Here is a 16,177-nt window from a genome sequence, read left to right on the forward strand (position 1 = left end):
GATTTACTATCGATTTATATAAAGGCATTCCATCGATGTCAGTTCCCTTTCCTTGCCTTCACAGCCGTCACACACAGATTGTACAATTTCAATAAGCTATCTACTGTTTCACCAATATTTTTCCCCCAGAAAGATTATAGATAACCCAGTCCCCATGTACTGTATATATGTGAAGTTAAGATTCCCCCCCCACACCCCAATGAAATCACTGTACACTTCATTTAAATTGAACTGCATATGCCATTGAGATGGATGTTCATCTAATTCAAGAGATCCGTCTGGAACTTCTCAGGTTTCGTTTTTCACCATCCTGAATACTATGATGTCATCCGCAGAGTTGGCCAGCTCAGTGTTAGTCTCCATATCATGATCATTTATGGACACAGATCTTTTGAGAAACTCCACTTCTTGCTTCCTTCCTTTCTCTGAGAAAATTGCCCCTCTCTTTTGATTCTTTGAGCTTTTTAAACCGGTTTACCACTTAGTGAAAGGAAAGTTTCTATTACTCTGTTCCAATTTCAAGACAGGGTTGGCTATCTGTTCCTATCTTCTATCTATAGTAAAGGCAGTTGCAAATCCAAAATCCTCTCATGGATTTCTTGTCTTCTTTCAATATCCCTTTAATTCTTCATTGTCTGGTGGCCCAATCACCCTCTATGGTTTTTTTTTTTGGGGGGCAGGGCTGTTTATTGTTTTGCACATATGTTTAAAAGCTTCTGATTGTTTTTCTTAATGGCTTTTTGACTTGGGTTCTTTTTCTATGTATCTTTTTACCATCTGCACAATATTTTTGCCAGGACTTCTGTTCCGTTTTATTCTCCTCATTTGGGCAGGCTTCTCATTTCCTGCAGGAAGCCTTCAATAACTTTTACAGCTTTCTAGCTATTACTAAAAAAAGGCATGCTGGCTCTTCCTACATTTGATTGGCCCATTCTGATACTTTATTCCAGAGAAGTTTCAAAAATTGAGGGACCACGTGAAGATACTGTGAAGAAATTCACCCTCTTGACTTCATTTTTCAGATTCTTTCACCAGCCTCCTCATTTTTTACATGAGAAAAAAGGACAACAAAACTTCCTAATTCCACTATGTAGATTAACAGCTATTGAGTGTGATTTGCAGATATAATGTGCAGAGATGAGTTTACAAACTGGACGGATGCCGTAAAGTCACATGTTTCTCACCATTATTGTGGGTTCACGGCCTCTCCCTTGTACACTGTCAGCACGTAACCTCTGCATGCTTTGTTCAGTTCTTTCAATAAAGCTTTCCATTTTTTTCTTCTTAAATTAATATAGAATAGAATAGAATAGAATAGAATAGAATAGAATAGAATAGAATAGAATAGAATAGAATAGAATAGAATAGAATAGAATTCTTTATTGGCCAAGTGTGATTTGGACACAAAAGGAATTTGTCTTGGTGTAAATGATCTCAGTGTACATAAAAGAAAAGATACATTCGTCAAGAGTCAAGAATCATAAGGTACAACACTTAATAATAGTCATAGGGTACAATAAGCAATCGTGTGAAATACTCTCTAATGGTTTCTTTATTCTTAAATTAATGTAAGGAAGTTATGGTTCTCAGTCATTTTTCATGGACATCCATCTCTTCAGATATATTACATAGAATAATATAGAATATAGAAGGTGTAGAGAAAGACATGCAAAGAAAAGAGAGATAGGAGAGTGCAGAGCAACGTTCCTCTTAATTTTTTGATAACTCCAGCAAAATAAATCCAAATCCCTAACTGTTTTTCCTATGGGTCATAAGCTTTTCAAAGAAAATATTTATTGAGCCTCAAAGGTGAATTACAATTGCTAATATAGCCACTCCTTCCTCTACACTAGCCCATGATGTAGCTTGCAGTATGGATGTTATAAATCCTTATGGCCAATCAAAGGATATGAATGTTAAGAATCCAAAGGCCAACCATTGTACCAATGCTGGAGAAGGACTTTGAATGGTAAAATGACAGTGTACGCCAAGGGTGTCTAACCTTGGCAACTTTAAGACTTCCACAGCTAGCTCTGCTTGAATTCCACAGCTAGCTCTGCTTGAAGTCCAACAAGCTTTAAAGCTGCCAAGATTGGGTGGCCCAATACCCTATTGACCTTTGGGATATGGTCAGGGGGACTCTTAACTACACCCCATGATCTGATATTCTCATGGACCATGGATTTAGAATTTTTCAAGAGCATTTCAAAGCCTGAATCATGGATTCCTATCTTAAAATAATTATTTATAACTGGGGGGGGTGGGGTGATTTTTATCAGTAGCCTATTAGTGCCATCTAGCGTTCAACATTAAGATATATTTATTCCTGAGTGTAGGGAAAGATTGTGCCTGTGTGATTCAGAGATTCAGCAATTAGTTTTACAAAAATGGCATATCCTTTCACCTGATTTCCTCTTAGAACTCGTATATATTTATCATTGCTGAGTTATGATCTCTATTCTGGCCATTCCTTAATATTAAAAATAACTTGCTGTGGTTACAGTGATTTCTTCCACAGCTGAAAATCCCATATGATGATCTATACTCACAAATTTATAATCATTATAAAATATAGACTTCCGTAAGGTGCTTCACACCTATTATGCTACAGCTAGCAGAATATCATAGCAATAAGTGCAAAGAAATTCTGGAAATTAGTCCCAGTTTTGAGTCATAGTATTACTTTTGCAGCAACTCACATGGTGGATTAGAAATTGAATGAATGGAAGATAGAGGGAGGGAGGGAGGGAGGGAGGGAGGGAGAGAGAGAGAGAGAGAGAGAGAGAGAGAGAGAGAGAGATAGATGATAGATAGATAGATAGATAGATAGATAGATAGATAGATAGATAGATAGATATAGATAGATAGAGCAATATTTATTTTATTTTATTTATTTATTTGATTTGCCAATTGTTTACAAGATAATAAGTATAAGTGTATACATAGTTGTGAATACATGAAATGGGTACATATAAGAAAAATAAAAGAAGAATAAGAGAAACAATAGGACAGGGACGGTAGGCACGTTGGTGCGCTTATGCACGCCCCCTACAGACCTCTTAGGAAAGGGGTGAGGTCAATAGTAGACAGTCTAAGGTTAAAGTTTTTGGGGTTTGGGGAAGAAACTACAGAGTCGGGTAGAGTATTCCAGACATTGACCACTCTATTGCTGAAGACGTATTTGCTGCAATCAAGTTTGGTGTGGTTAACTTTGAGTTTGTATCTATTGTTTGCTCTTGTGTTGTTATGGTTGAAGCTGAAGTATTCATTGACAGGTAGGACATTGCAATGTATGATTTTATATACCATGCTTAAATCAGACCGAAGGCGGCGTAATTCAAGGTTTTCTAGTTCTAGAATTTCAAGTCTGGTGGCATAAGGTATTCTACAACGAGTAGAGGAGTGGAGAACTCTTCTTGTGAAATATTTCTGGACTTTCTCAATTGTGCTAATATCAGATACGTAATGTGGGTTCCAGACTGATGAACTGTATTCGAGTATTGGTCTAGCAAATGTTTTGTATGCTCTAGTTAGTAGTGTGATATTACCAGAGAAAAAGCTACGTAGGATTAGGTTAACAACTCTTAATGCCTTTTTGGCTATGTAGTTGCAGTGGGCTCTAGCACTTAGATCATTAGAGGTGAGTATTCCAAGGTCCTTTACAGAGCTTGGGTCATCAACAAGATCTTGATTATTCAGCTTGTATTTTATTTTCTGATTTTTTTGCCAATATGTAAGACAGAGCATTTATTTGTTGAGATTTGAAGTTGCCATTTGTTTGACCATTCTGATACATAGTCAAGATCTTTTTGTAGGGTAGCAGTATTGTCTGTGGTATTGAACAGCTTTACATCATCAGCGAAAAGAACGCAATTGCTCTTAATATGATCACAGAGGTCATTTATGTAGAGTATGAAGAGAGTTGGTCCTAGAACACTGCCTTGGGGACACCACTATTGACAGGTACAGAATTTGATAGGACGCTCCCAATTTTGACCATTTGTTGTCTGTTTGCCAGGAATGCTTCTATCCAGTTATGCAGTTGTCCAGAGATACCATAGGATTTTATTTTTAGGAGTAGTTTGTCGTGTACCACTGAATCAAAGGCTTTACAGAAGTCTATGTGATTGCGTCTATTGCTTTGCCTGGTCGAGTTGTGTCGTCCATATGTTTTTGCAGTGTAAGAGTTGCAGATTACAGGATAGTTTTTCTGAAACCAAATTGTTTATTAGAGAGTAGGTTGTTTGTCTCTAAGTGGAGGATGATGGATTGGTTAATAATTGATTCCATGACTTTACAGGTGACGCAGCATAAGGAGATTGGTCTGTAATTTTCAACTAGGCTTGGGTCTCCCTTTTTGAAGATGGGGATGACTATGGCTTGTGACTATAGGTTAGGCAAGGAGCTGGTCCTGAAAGATTTTTCAAAGATTATGCTTAGAGGTTTGGCTATGGCAGTGGATAGCTTTTTTAAGAAGTAGGCACATATTCCATCCGGTCCAATAGATAGAGATGGTTTTAGATTGCGTAGTGCTTTTTCAACATTGTCTTCTGTAAAATCGTCGTATTAGATCATTGTGGTTATCTGTGAGTGCGGCTAGGAAATACTGGGCATGATCCATTGCTGTTTACAAATACTGAGCCGAAGAATGTGTTAAAGAGGTTGGCTTTAATGGTGTCGTTGTTGCAGTCTTTACCATTAGGTCCTATCAGGGTGGGATGGACCTTGAATCTTTTAGTTTGTTGTTTACAAAATTGTAAAAAGCACGGGTGGAATTGGTGCTTAGAAGGTTTTCCTCTTGTTTAATGTGATAATTGGTGTATTCGGTCTTTATCTGGTGGCATAAATTTTTGTATCGGCTTTTGAAATTGGCAACGTGACCAGATTTGTTTTTCCGCCAGAGTGATCTCTTTTTGGATTGAAGTTTCCTTATTGTTATGGGTAATCTGCTTTTTGTTTTGTTTTGGGAGTTGTTGTTGGTACATATAGTTTGATGACTCTTTTGACTTCAAGTAAAAATATGTTGTAATGGTCTTCAACAGTATTGCATCCAGTGAATAGAGATTGCCAATCAAGGGATGAGAGATCAAGTCTATAAGATCATAGTTGCCTTTTTGAAGTTACAATTGGGGATTACATCATTGTGGTGATTTTTGTGTGGGCGTATGTTGAGACAAAAGTCAATCATATTGTGGTCACTGCTGGAAAAGGGTTCTTTAGTTTGTATTCCGTAAATTAAATTCAAACTATTGCAGAAGATGAGATCGAGGCAGTTGTTTAGTCTAGTGTTGTTGGTTACTAGTTGTTCCAGTCCCAGATTTGTAATAGCATTGTAGAAGGTTGCGTGTATGATTTCAGTTGTACATTCATTTAGGGTCCAGTCAGTATGAGGTAGATTGAAATCACCAAGAAAGATAAAAGCGTGTGGGCAGGATGCAGCCCATGTTAGTAATGTATTTAGCTTGTTTACATGTTCGATGTCATAATCAGGTGCTCTGTAACATAGTAAGAATCGGTTGTGATATTTAAGGATAGTTCACAGATGATGGTCTCAGGAAGATCAAGCTCCTGGGTAACTTGGATATTTTTAGATGTAAGGACTTTTTATAGAAGATAGCAACACCACCTCCTCTACTGAATTTCACGATCTGATCGGTAAACATGATAGTCTCTTACTGTGGTAATGGAGTCAGGGAGAGATGCATTGAGCCATGTTTCACAGACAAATATAATGTCGAATTTAATGTCGAATATGTGCCTTTCAGATTCAATTGTTAGGCAATTTGTTGTTAAACCTGAGAAAGGAAATGTGCATCTAGATTCCTTGCCCGACAAATAAATTGATATCCAAATTTAAGAGGTCAAAAGGAGTGTTTCATTCTCAAAATATACTCAGGCAGCAATATTCATAGTACTTTCGTTAACAGACATTGCAGGGTTGATAATGTTGTTGTAAATGCATTTTATTAAAAGAATGTAAGGCAATTAGCCACAGTGGTGCAGGTTGGCTTTAATGGTGTCGTTGTTGCAGTCTTTACCATTAGGTCCTATCAGGGTGGGATGGACCTTGAATCTTTTAGTTTGTTGTTTACAAAATTGTAAAAGCACGGGTGGAATTGGTGCTTAGAAGGTTTTCCTCTTGTTTAATGTGATAATTGGTGTATTCGGTCTTTATCTGGTGGCATAAATTTTTGTATCGGCTTTTGAAATTGTAGCAACTGACCAGATTTGTTTTTCCGCCAGAGTGATCTCTTTTTGGATTGAAGTTTCCTTATTGTTATGGGTAATCTGCTTTTTGTTTTGTTTTGGGAGTTGTTGTTGGTACATATAGTTTGATGACTCTTTTGACTTCAAGTAAAAATATGTTGTAATGGTCTTCAACAGTATTGCATCCAGTGAATAGAGATTGCCAATCAAGGGATGAGAGATCAAGTCTATAAGATCATAGTTGCCTTTTTGAAGTTACAATTGGGGATTACATCATTGTGGTGATTTTTGTGTGGGCGTATGTTGAGACAAAAAGTCAATCATATTGTGGTCACTGCTGGAAAAGGGTTCTTTAGTTTGTATTCCGTAAATTAAATTCAAACTATTGCAGAAGATGAGATCGAGGCAGTTGTTTAGTCTAGTGTTGTTGGTTACTAGTTGTTCCAGTCCCAGATTTGTAATAGCATTGTAGAAGGTTGCGTGTATGATTTCAGTTGTACATTCATTTAGGGTCCAGTCAGTATGAGGTAGATTGAAATCACCAAGAAAGATAAAAGCGTGTGGGCAGGATGCAGCCCATGTTAGTAATGTATTTAGCTTGTTTACATGTTCGATGTCATAATCAGGTGCTCTGTAACATAGTAAGAATCGGTTGTGATATTTAAGGATAGTTCACAGATGATGGTCTCAGGAAGATCAAGCTCCTGGGTAACTTGGATATTTTTAGATGTAAGGACTTTTTATAGAAGATAGCAACACCACCTCCTCTACGAATTTCACGATCTGATCGGTAAACATGATAGTCTCTTACTGTGGTAATGGAGTCAGGGAGAGATGCATTGAGCCATGTTTCACAGACAAATATAATGTCGAATTTAATGTCGAATATGTGCCTTTCAGATTCAATTGTTAGGCAATTTGTTGTTAAACCTGAGAAAGGGAAATGTGCATCTAGATTCCTTGCCCGACAAATAAATTGATATCCAAATTTAAGAGGTCAAAAGGAGTGTTTCATTCTCAAAATATACTCAGGCAGCAATATTCATAGTACTTTCGTTAACAGACATTGCAGGGTTGATAATGTTGTTGTAAATGCATTTTATTAAAAGAATGTAAGGCAATTAGCCACAGTGGTGCAGTTGTTAGAGTGCAGTACTGCAGGCTACTTCTGCTGACTGCCGGCTGCCTGCAATTTGGCAGTTCAAATCTCACCAGGCTCAAGGTTGACTTGGCCTTCCATCCTTCCGAGGTGGGTAAAATGAGGACCCCAAATTGTTGGGGACAATATGCTGACTCCGTAAAACCGCTTAGAGAGGAGGGCTGTAAAACACTGTAAAGCGGTATATAAGTCTAAGTGCTATTGCTATTATGTCATCTTAATGATTCTGATTATTTTATTTATGCCTGGATCGGCATTAATTATATTTTCTCTTGCTGTGATATAAAATGAAAACTTCAAAAATAAAAGCATGGTCAGAAGAGCTTACTTTAAGCAACTCTCTTCAAATTCCTCTTGAGGCAATAGAGATACAAGCATCTCAGAAACTGCATGACTGAAATTCTAGATTTCGATGTTTCTTGTTTATATTATCATTATGTCACAATAATTGTACGTATGTACATAATTGGCTGGATACAATTCAAGATCAAGGTCTGACTGCAAATTTATTTTTTTATACAATTCTCTGGCAACTGTTACCTCATCTCATATCCTGACAGCATATATGATGTTTTGCTCTTTCTCCTTTTGTCTAGTCTGCAGTACCCCTCCTGTCAATATGAAAGTGAAACTCGTTAACAGAACAGCCTTGCTGGTGACCTGGAATCAACCAGAGATTATCTATCATCCACCCATTATGAACTATATGATTTCCTACAGTTGGAGTAAAAATGAAGATGAAAAAGAGAAGACATTCACTAAGGACAGTGACAAGGACCTGGTAAAGCTACAGCCATCTGACATTGCCCTTATTGTTAACATAACTTTCTTGTCCTCCATTGAAATTATGGTTATAAAATGTCTAGGGACTTGAGCTAGTTTTCAAATTTGCACTGAGTTCTGTTAACCCATTTCATTATAAGAAACCACCTTAATGTCATTCTTTCTATAAATGGTTTAGAGCAGGGGTCTCCAACCTTGGCAACTTTATGACTTGTGGACTTCAACTCCCAGAAGTTGAAGTCCACAAGTCATAAAGTTGCCAAGGTTGGAAACCCCTGGTTTAGAATACAGAGTACTGTATATCAGGAAAGTTCAAAGAAGTTGCCCCTTAGGAATCCAGTTTGGATGGTTGTACTAAAGTCAATGTCTTCTTCCTATACTTTATCTGGAATGCCCATCTAAGATTTCCTTAAAGGGAAACTAATGGCCTTACAAAGTATTGGCAGTACCCCGGGACTGTTCATGTTTACAGGGTTAAGTTTTCAGAATCATCTGTGGCTAGGACCTGGAAGGAATTGGCTTCACAGGAAGCCTATTCTTTGCTTTCTGAGCATAGTGATTGTGTAATGAAGAAGCCACTAAAGATTTAACAAGAAACATCAGCACCACTCATGGAAATCCACATATAGGTTGGAATATCCACCCAGGGACAAGTGACAATTACCAATGTCCTTAAAATTCCACACATAAAGAAGGAGAATGACACGTGTGAGGGCTCCGTTTATTGTTAATCAAAGAAAGTATCTGGAATAATGTAATCAGTCATTGTATGTGCACATAAAAATACAACCACAGTGAGTTAAATTCCTAATGGTAGTTATCTTTTCCCCTTTGCAAATACATCCTCCTTGGGTGCCATTCAATCAGTTTTAGAATAATATGTTTCTTATTCTTTCTTAGATTAAGGCTCTTTTATACTTATTTTTTTTTCATTTCTGCTTTCAATTCCCCGCCCCCACCCCCTAGAAGTTGTTATCTGGGTCATATGAGGGAATCTAGTGCTTCATCAAATCATAAAGCAATCTTGCTGAAGGAGTTGTAAAGGTTAGGACTTTATCATTTTAAACTTCTCATCTTATCCCCACCCACCCCTTAAGAGAAAAGCTCCTTTATCCTTTTAATGAGTAATAAAGACAGAGAACATTAATCATGAGAATTATTTAGTCACAAACGCAGGAACATTTTCCAAGGTGTATCTGTGGCCCATGATCAATTCCTTGGGTTCCTTCAGGATTGATTGCTTAGCTGTTAGGAATGCTAGACTAACTGGCATTCAGAAGCCAGGTCTTCCAGCCAACTTCAGTGGCCAATCCAAATGGACATTTTTAATTTTAACTGGCTGTTTCAGCTGTTGCGCCATGCATATTTCCTTACTGTGTCTTCAGTATGTTATTCCCTAAAGTTTATTCTTGCACTATTGTGGAGAGAAAATAAAACAATAGGGTGCAAACATTCTCACTCTCTGTGGGCAATCAGGCCACAAGAGAGTGGCAAGGCCTGTCTCCCAAACTGACCTAGCCTGTGTTCATTCTAGCTTATCCACTTGCAAATCTATTTCATCCCACTTCTGCATTAATTTCAGGTTCTTTTAACTCTCATAGATTTTGCATTTAAACACACATATTTTCAAACACATGTGCTGTGTTTCTCATGGTAATGTACAATTAAGTACATTATCTAAAACACACTCCTTAAATCCATGCTGAGGCATTATTGCTGAATTACACCAGTCAGAGAAGTATAAAAATCCAAAGGAGAGTTCTTTTGTGGTGTATGCATTAGAACTTTTTCTTCCCACAAAAACTAAATAATTGTTTCTTTTGACCAGCAATTATTTATTTCATTTTATTTTTTTGCATATGAATTTGAGGATCTTGTAAAAGGACCCTAAATTCTTTTGCAAATAACAGCTGAAAGGAAGATTTTCCTTTCACATTTCCTTTATCCAGCTCGGCCTTCAGTTATTGGAAGGTTCAAAGAAAGCCTGTAAAATAAACTACAAGCTTTAATAGGAAAGAAAGGAATGATATGTTGCCTGTGCATCATGTCATCATTGTGACATCATTACACACATGAGACAGCTAAATAGGTCAGTGACAGATGTCAAAATCCGAGTACATAACTACATCATTTGTGAAATGAAATCATGATGCATGTGTCAACATTTTGGTGTCTTGATGACTTGTTATGGAAGCCTAAGGGACTAGGTAGAATTATCTCTTGGCTGAAATAAACTATAACAGCCCAGAGAAGAATCTAATAAAATTGACATCAGTTTGAAATTCTGCACCTTTTCAGATTTTTCTTGTACTAACTTTGGAATCAGAGGCAAATTATCATGAAAAGGTACATAGAGCCAGCATTGGGTGGCAGTCAAAATGTTAGACTAGAAGCAAGGAGACAAAGAGTCTCGTCCCTCAACCATGGAAATCGACTGTTGACTTTGGTCCTGTTATTCTACCTCACAATGCTGTTGTTGCGGTTGTAGTAGAGGAGATGGCATCACGTATGCCTTCTTGCACTCCTGAATGAAAAGTGGAATATAAATCTAATCATGAATGAAGGCAAATATAAATTAATAACAATTTAATAATTTATAATATAAATTATTATAAAACTAATCAGTCCTCATGGCAAAGAAATAAAAATCCAGATCAATCTTCCATATAGCCATTTTTTTTTTCCAAATAGCAGTATCAGTTGTATTTCTTCAAACATCTATAAGCATATTTGGCGCCTGAAGCACTCTATAAGGAAATAGACCATGGGCCTTTCAGATGCTATTAAATTAGAACTCCATCACTCACCATAGAGAATGTTGGCTAAGGCTGCTAAAAATTGTGATTCAGCAACTTCTGGTGGGGAAAAGAAATTCGGACTTTGATGCCACTATCAATGTCTCCTACAGGTATCCAGTATTCAGATCTAAAGCAGGCATAGTGTTTTGGATCTTGAGTGGGCTTCTTTCCTGCTGGAGCCATATGGTTTTTTTTCCCCACCCAGTATCTGCAAGGACTTAGGAAAATAGCAGCTTGAGCTCATCAAGCATTAAGAAAAGTGTGACAGGATGGATGCGCCCTGTCACCATCTCTGCAATGCTTCTTGGTTTCAAATGCAGATTTTCCTAAGAACATGCAGCTATGCGCATCCAAGAGAAAGTATGAATCCTTCAAGAAAGTGCCTATAGGATCATTGAAGCTGGCCATGCCAAATCCATGGTATTTTTGCCAGCTTCAGATTCTGCTAGGAACTAAATACTGCACATCTGTAATATCTTCCAGTAATGATTTAGTCAGTATTCCAATTCCTAATGTAGGGACATACAGTCATAGCTTGGTACTCATCTGCTTTAAAATGCATCAGATTTGATACCCGATGCATTTTGATGTGAACATTTTGTCTCAGTACTCATTGTTTGTTTGGTATTCGACATGCAAGCTAGATCTTGGTGGTGTCGGCTGCCTTGTGACTCCACTAACCTTTCTGGCCAAAACAAAGGGTCACATGTTAAGTCATGTGGTTTGTTTGGTACTCAACGTTTTTACTACTCAATGTGCCTCCCAGAACCAATTAATGACAAGTACCGAGGTACCACTGTCTATGAGGACAGGTATTTGCTATTACCTCTTCTTTCATCAGAAGATGCCATTATAATATTATGAAATCTGGCTAACTTGGCTTGAACCATGATTCAAAACATTTTATCTCCAATTAGGGTTTATTTGCTTCTTTTACAGAAAGGGTGACGCTTCTTCCTGCCAAAGTGTGACATTGCATTGATTTTCTCTATTTTGGCACTATCCCTTTACTGTGGACTTTCTCTTCTGGTCAAATAAATTTGCCATTCCCATAAAATGTATTCTAAGTATATTTTTTTATGTTTTACAGACTGATCATTCAACATCCTGTTGGGAGGGATAAAACTGAATAACATCTATTTTTTTTAAACAGAAAGCCATCATTAGCCATGTCTCATCTGACATCCTTTATCTGTTCAGAGTTCAAGCAGTTTGCCGAAATGACATGCGCAGTGATTTTAGCCAGACGATGCTCTTTCAAGGTAATACCATCCAAATTTCCTATACCTCTGTAACGTTCTCTCAACCAACAAATTATATAAGGGGAAAAAAATAAGTGTGCAAGCAGCTGTAAGATTTAGGAACTGTGCTTGCCTCCAACTGTGCTTACATCGACTCAAGGGAAGTAGCAACATTGCTTAAAGAGGAAAACTTTACTTATTTAAGTTATAGTATCATGAGCTCGCAAGATACTGAATTTTCTTCCAAGCTTGGAGTCTCATTGTTACTGAAACAGAAGTGAGCAGTAATCATCGGTGTTGGCTACCCATGTACACTGAGAGTTTGGAGGCAGTGTGCATTTGCAGTTATTGCTTCCTGTGGTTTGGTGGCCTTGAATAAAGATGTATTTTTACATTAAATTATCTCTGTGTTTGAGGATCATCTCAGTAGGGAGGAATTCCTTGCTCTACTTTCCCTAAGCTGTATTTGCATCCTGTATGTGATCTTGCTCAACCACAGCACTACCATTAAGTTAAATACCTTTATCTGTATTAGCCTTTTTATAGCTCAATGTCACTGAGGACTCATGATAGAGGAGATGCTACATGAATTCTAACAAGCACAGTGTCAGATCCAGGAAGCAGCAAACATCTAATTTCCCAGGAGATTTATAGAGGGATATGTAACCATCTTGAAAAGGTGCTCCTGGAAAGCAAGGATTTTCTTAATGGTAGAAAGTTGAAAAGCAAAAACCATTAGAAGATTCCATGTATATATTGAAATACCTTGGTGTGTGCATGGAGGTTTTTGGATCTCATTCAGCAGCCCCACAAAGAAGCAAGGTTCAAGTTCCTAGAAAGTACTTTGGGCCACTCATTATCTCTCAGGCCAACTCACCTTGCCCTGTTACTGTATGAATATACTATGAGGGAAAAGTACCTCATAGAGGAAAGGTGGATGTAACAAATACATAAATTCTGGTTTTTCTGATTTTTTTTCCGTATGTGACTGAGTGAAGCAGACAGCAGAATTGATGTTCCAACTGTTTGTTTACTGAGGACGTGAATAGCTTTGATGGATTTTTGTCATATACCAAGTCTATCTAAGTAGTTTAATAGGTTTGAAATAAATGGGCCTGTCATGCTGAAAAACAGGGAACTGTTAGCTTGGAACAGGAAAGAAGGATTCCTTTGGTACAGAATTACATCAATTAATCCTTGTTCTTTCCTTTGGGCTTTCCACCATGTTAAAAATGCAGCACAAGAGATTCTTCAGTCCCATTTTTTTTTAATGGGGACTGGTAGTAAACTCGCCCTAGCACAGCTGCTTTTATTGAGAATTAAAAGTATTTAAATCAGGAAGGATAACTTTTTTATTTTGTGGGTGTTTATTATACTGAAGCTATGGGAAGTCATACTGGTCAAGGTTGATTGTTCAATTTTAATTCCAGAAACAGTAGTTTGAAGACTAATCTTCTAGTTACCTAATACCTGTAATTTCTGTTGCTCCCAATAGTCTGTCTGTCTGTCTGTTTATTTATTTAACCTTGTTTATGTAAAAAAGCATAGTTACAGTTTGTTTTTGTTTGTTTAAAATTTTAGAATGTATAAATTATGTCTTATAATTTTATTTTGTTTATATGGAAACTTTTTGATGTAGTGAACCATGCATTATATTGTAAGCATCAAAAGGTAGCATCTCCTATCTGGTTTTACAGCCTGCTTAGTTTAACAAGTAGCACGGTACCACACTCATTAAGATTGCTTTCATGGCACTTATCTAAAATTGCCTCACTGTGTGTTTTGTATAGTTAATTGGCACTCAGATTTAAATAGCAAGGCACCAGTTTATTTTAAAGCCAATTTCCGCAATCTATGGCCTCTTGATCTGTTGGAAATGCAGCTTCCTAAACTCCAAATATATCTAGAGGTTGGGAAAGTCTACTATGGAAATTATATGCTGGTAGAGAAATAAAGGAGGTTACAATTAACCGGAAAGTGTTTTGGTTGAGGATAAGAAATCCAGTTATATGGATTTATGAGTTTTAGAAATATAAGTATGGGGAAAGCAAACTTTTTTTTAAAAAACTTCACAGATCAGTTAAGAATCATTTATTTGTACTACCACTATTGTTCTTGAGTATGAGTAGTTCTAATATTTAACAGTCTCAGTTGGGATTTTCAAAGCTCTGAGAGCATCAAGGGCCCCGCAGTTCAATCCTGAGCTACAAGTACACTCTCCTCTGATTTTTAATTTCTTAATCATCTATTCTAAATTAATGTTTTGTAAATACTTTATGGTTTTATAATCAAACCTTCTTTTCTCTCTCCCTCCCCCACTCCCTCCAGATAACACAACTAGAATTTTTGAGGGGACCAGAATAGTAAAAACAGGAGTGGTAAGTGAGATGGTTCACTAAAAGGATTTTAAAACATTTATAACATCTTCTCCAGCAGGTGGCAGTATAGCATAATATATACCTCATAAAATGTGGCATTGGAATTTATTGGCATTGCAATTCCAAATTTTTGGATTGGGCGTTCAACACTGGTGGATTAGGATTAGGTCTGCAAATTCACACTTATTGGAACCAGTGTACTCTGAGTCTTAATGTTTTATAAAAATAGTTTTGCAAGCCAAAGATTGCCCTGAACAACATTACACTATGTTCAGGTAATCCTTGGTGGACTAAATTAAGCAGGCAGATAATTTGGTGACTAATTTTGTTCAGTTCTATTTGGAACCCAAAATTATGCTGAGCTTTTGTGACAAAAAAAAGTTTGATCTGCCTTGTCCAGTCTCATGCCCTCCAGATGTGTTGGGGATACAGTTCCCCATACCACCGCCTGTGCTAGCTAGGAATTGCACCCTATCGTGTAGAGGTCATCTAGAAGTTTCCTCACATTTCAATGAAGAAACCAGAGTTATATATTCAACCCTTCTTCTATGTTCCAAGAGAGTAGAATTAAGCTTGAGAGAAGATAACACAATAACAGGAACCTCTGGAGAATGTGTATGTGTGTATATGTGTTTATGTGCATATTTATATCTCAGAGGTTATCACATTTAAGTGTAAAGCATGTCCATAACATTCCGGTCTAAATTGCTCATCTGATTGATCCTTCTAGTTGCTGTTTGGCTTTTACCATGTTAGTTATTTATGACAATACATTCTGTACCAATAGATTGAGCAAATCTAGTCATTAACATACATATTAATTTGTGTAAAAATTAACTTGAATATCTCTAGCAGTGATTTAGTTTTGATATTATCCTACAAGGTCATTACTTAGCTTATCTATTTTGAAATGTATTTGTGATAGCATGCTTTCAAGGTACTTACCATGGATTACATAGCCTCATTTTATCACTCTTTTATAAACTCAATTAAGATGGGCAAAGCATTGTGAAAAGATGGATCTTTTCTCATTAAGCTATGTTTATCCCATGATTACGGACATTGTAATTCCTATAAGATTAATTTGAATAACTTGAAGGTTTATTCTTATTTAAATTTGTCCCAAACTGCCCATATTGATGCTGTAAATGTAGGCAATTCACAGACAAGCACTTATTTCATGCTGGCATAGTGAATAGATAACACTCTGAGAGACAGTTTTGTAGGATACACTTCCCCTGTCTGATACTACCCAAATGTACAGGTAGTCCTCAACTTATGACCACAATTGGATCCAGAAAATTCACCGTTAAATGAGGCACCATGTGACCGCACTCAATTCTATGACATTTTTGTCGTGGTCGTTAAGTGAATCAAGCAGGCCATCATTTGACTGTGACATGTAACCTTCCTACCAGCTTCCCAATTGATTTTACTTTTGGAAGCTGACTGGGAAGGTCTCCGTTGATGACCCACATGACTGCAGGACAGTGCAGCCATTGTAAGTGAGAGCTGGTTGCCAAGTACCAGGATCGCAATTACCTGAGCACAACAACACTGCAATGATCATAAGGACGAAGACTGGTCATATTTTTTATCAGAGCCCTCGTA

At 37.2% G+C, this 16,177-nt stretch overlaps 1 protein-coding gene across 3 annotated transcripts in view; it reads left to right on the top strand.

Annotated features, from left to right (window-relative positions):
- PTPRG (protein tyrosine phosphatase receptor type G) overlaps positions 1-16,177 on the top strand; it is a 704,217-nt gene that overhangs the window by 592,939 nt on the left and 95,101 nt on the right. For all 3 annotated transcript variants that reach the window (XM_026679640.2, XM_026679650.2, XM_087954524.1), the window contains exons 9-11: positions 7,963-8,147; positions 12,101-12,209; positions 14,517-14,566. In XM_026679640.2, coding sequence (XP_026535425.2) covers positions 7,963-8,147; positions 12,101-12,209; positions 14,517-14,566 — 344 coding nt within the window. The remainder of the gene's footprint in view (positions 1-7,962; positions 8,148-12,100; positions 12,210-14,516; positions 14,567-16,177) is intronic.

Source organism: Notechis scutatus, chromosome 2 (assembly GCF_049901735.1).
Source record: "Notechis scutatus isolate UNSWTSFEM ecotype Mainland chromosome 2, rNotScu1.2, whole genome shotgun sequence".
Classification (NCBI taxonomy): domain Eukaryota; kingdom Metazoa; phylum Chordata; class Lepidosauria; order Squamata; family Elapidae; genus Notechis; species Notechis scutatus.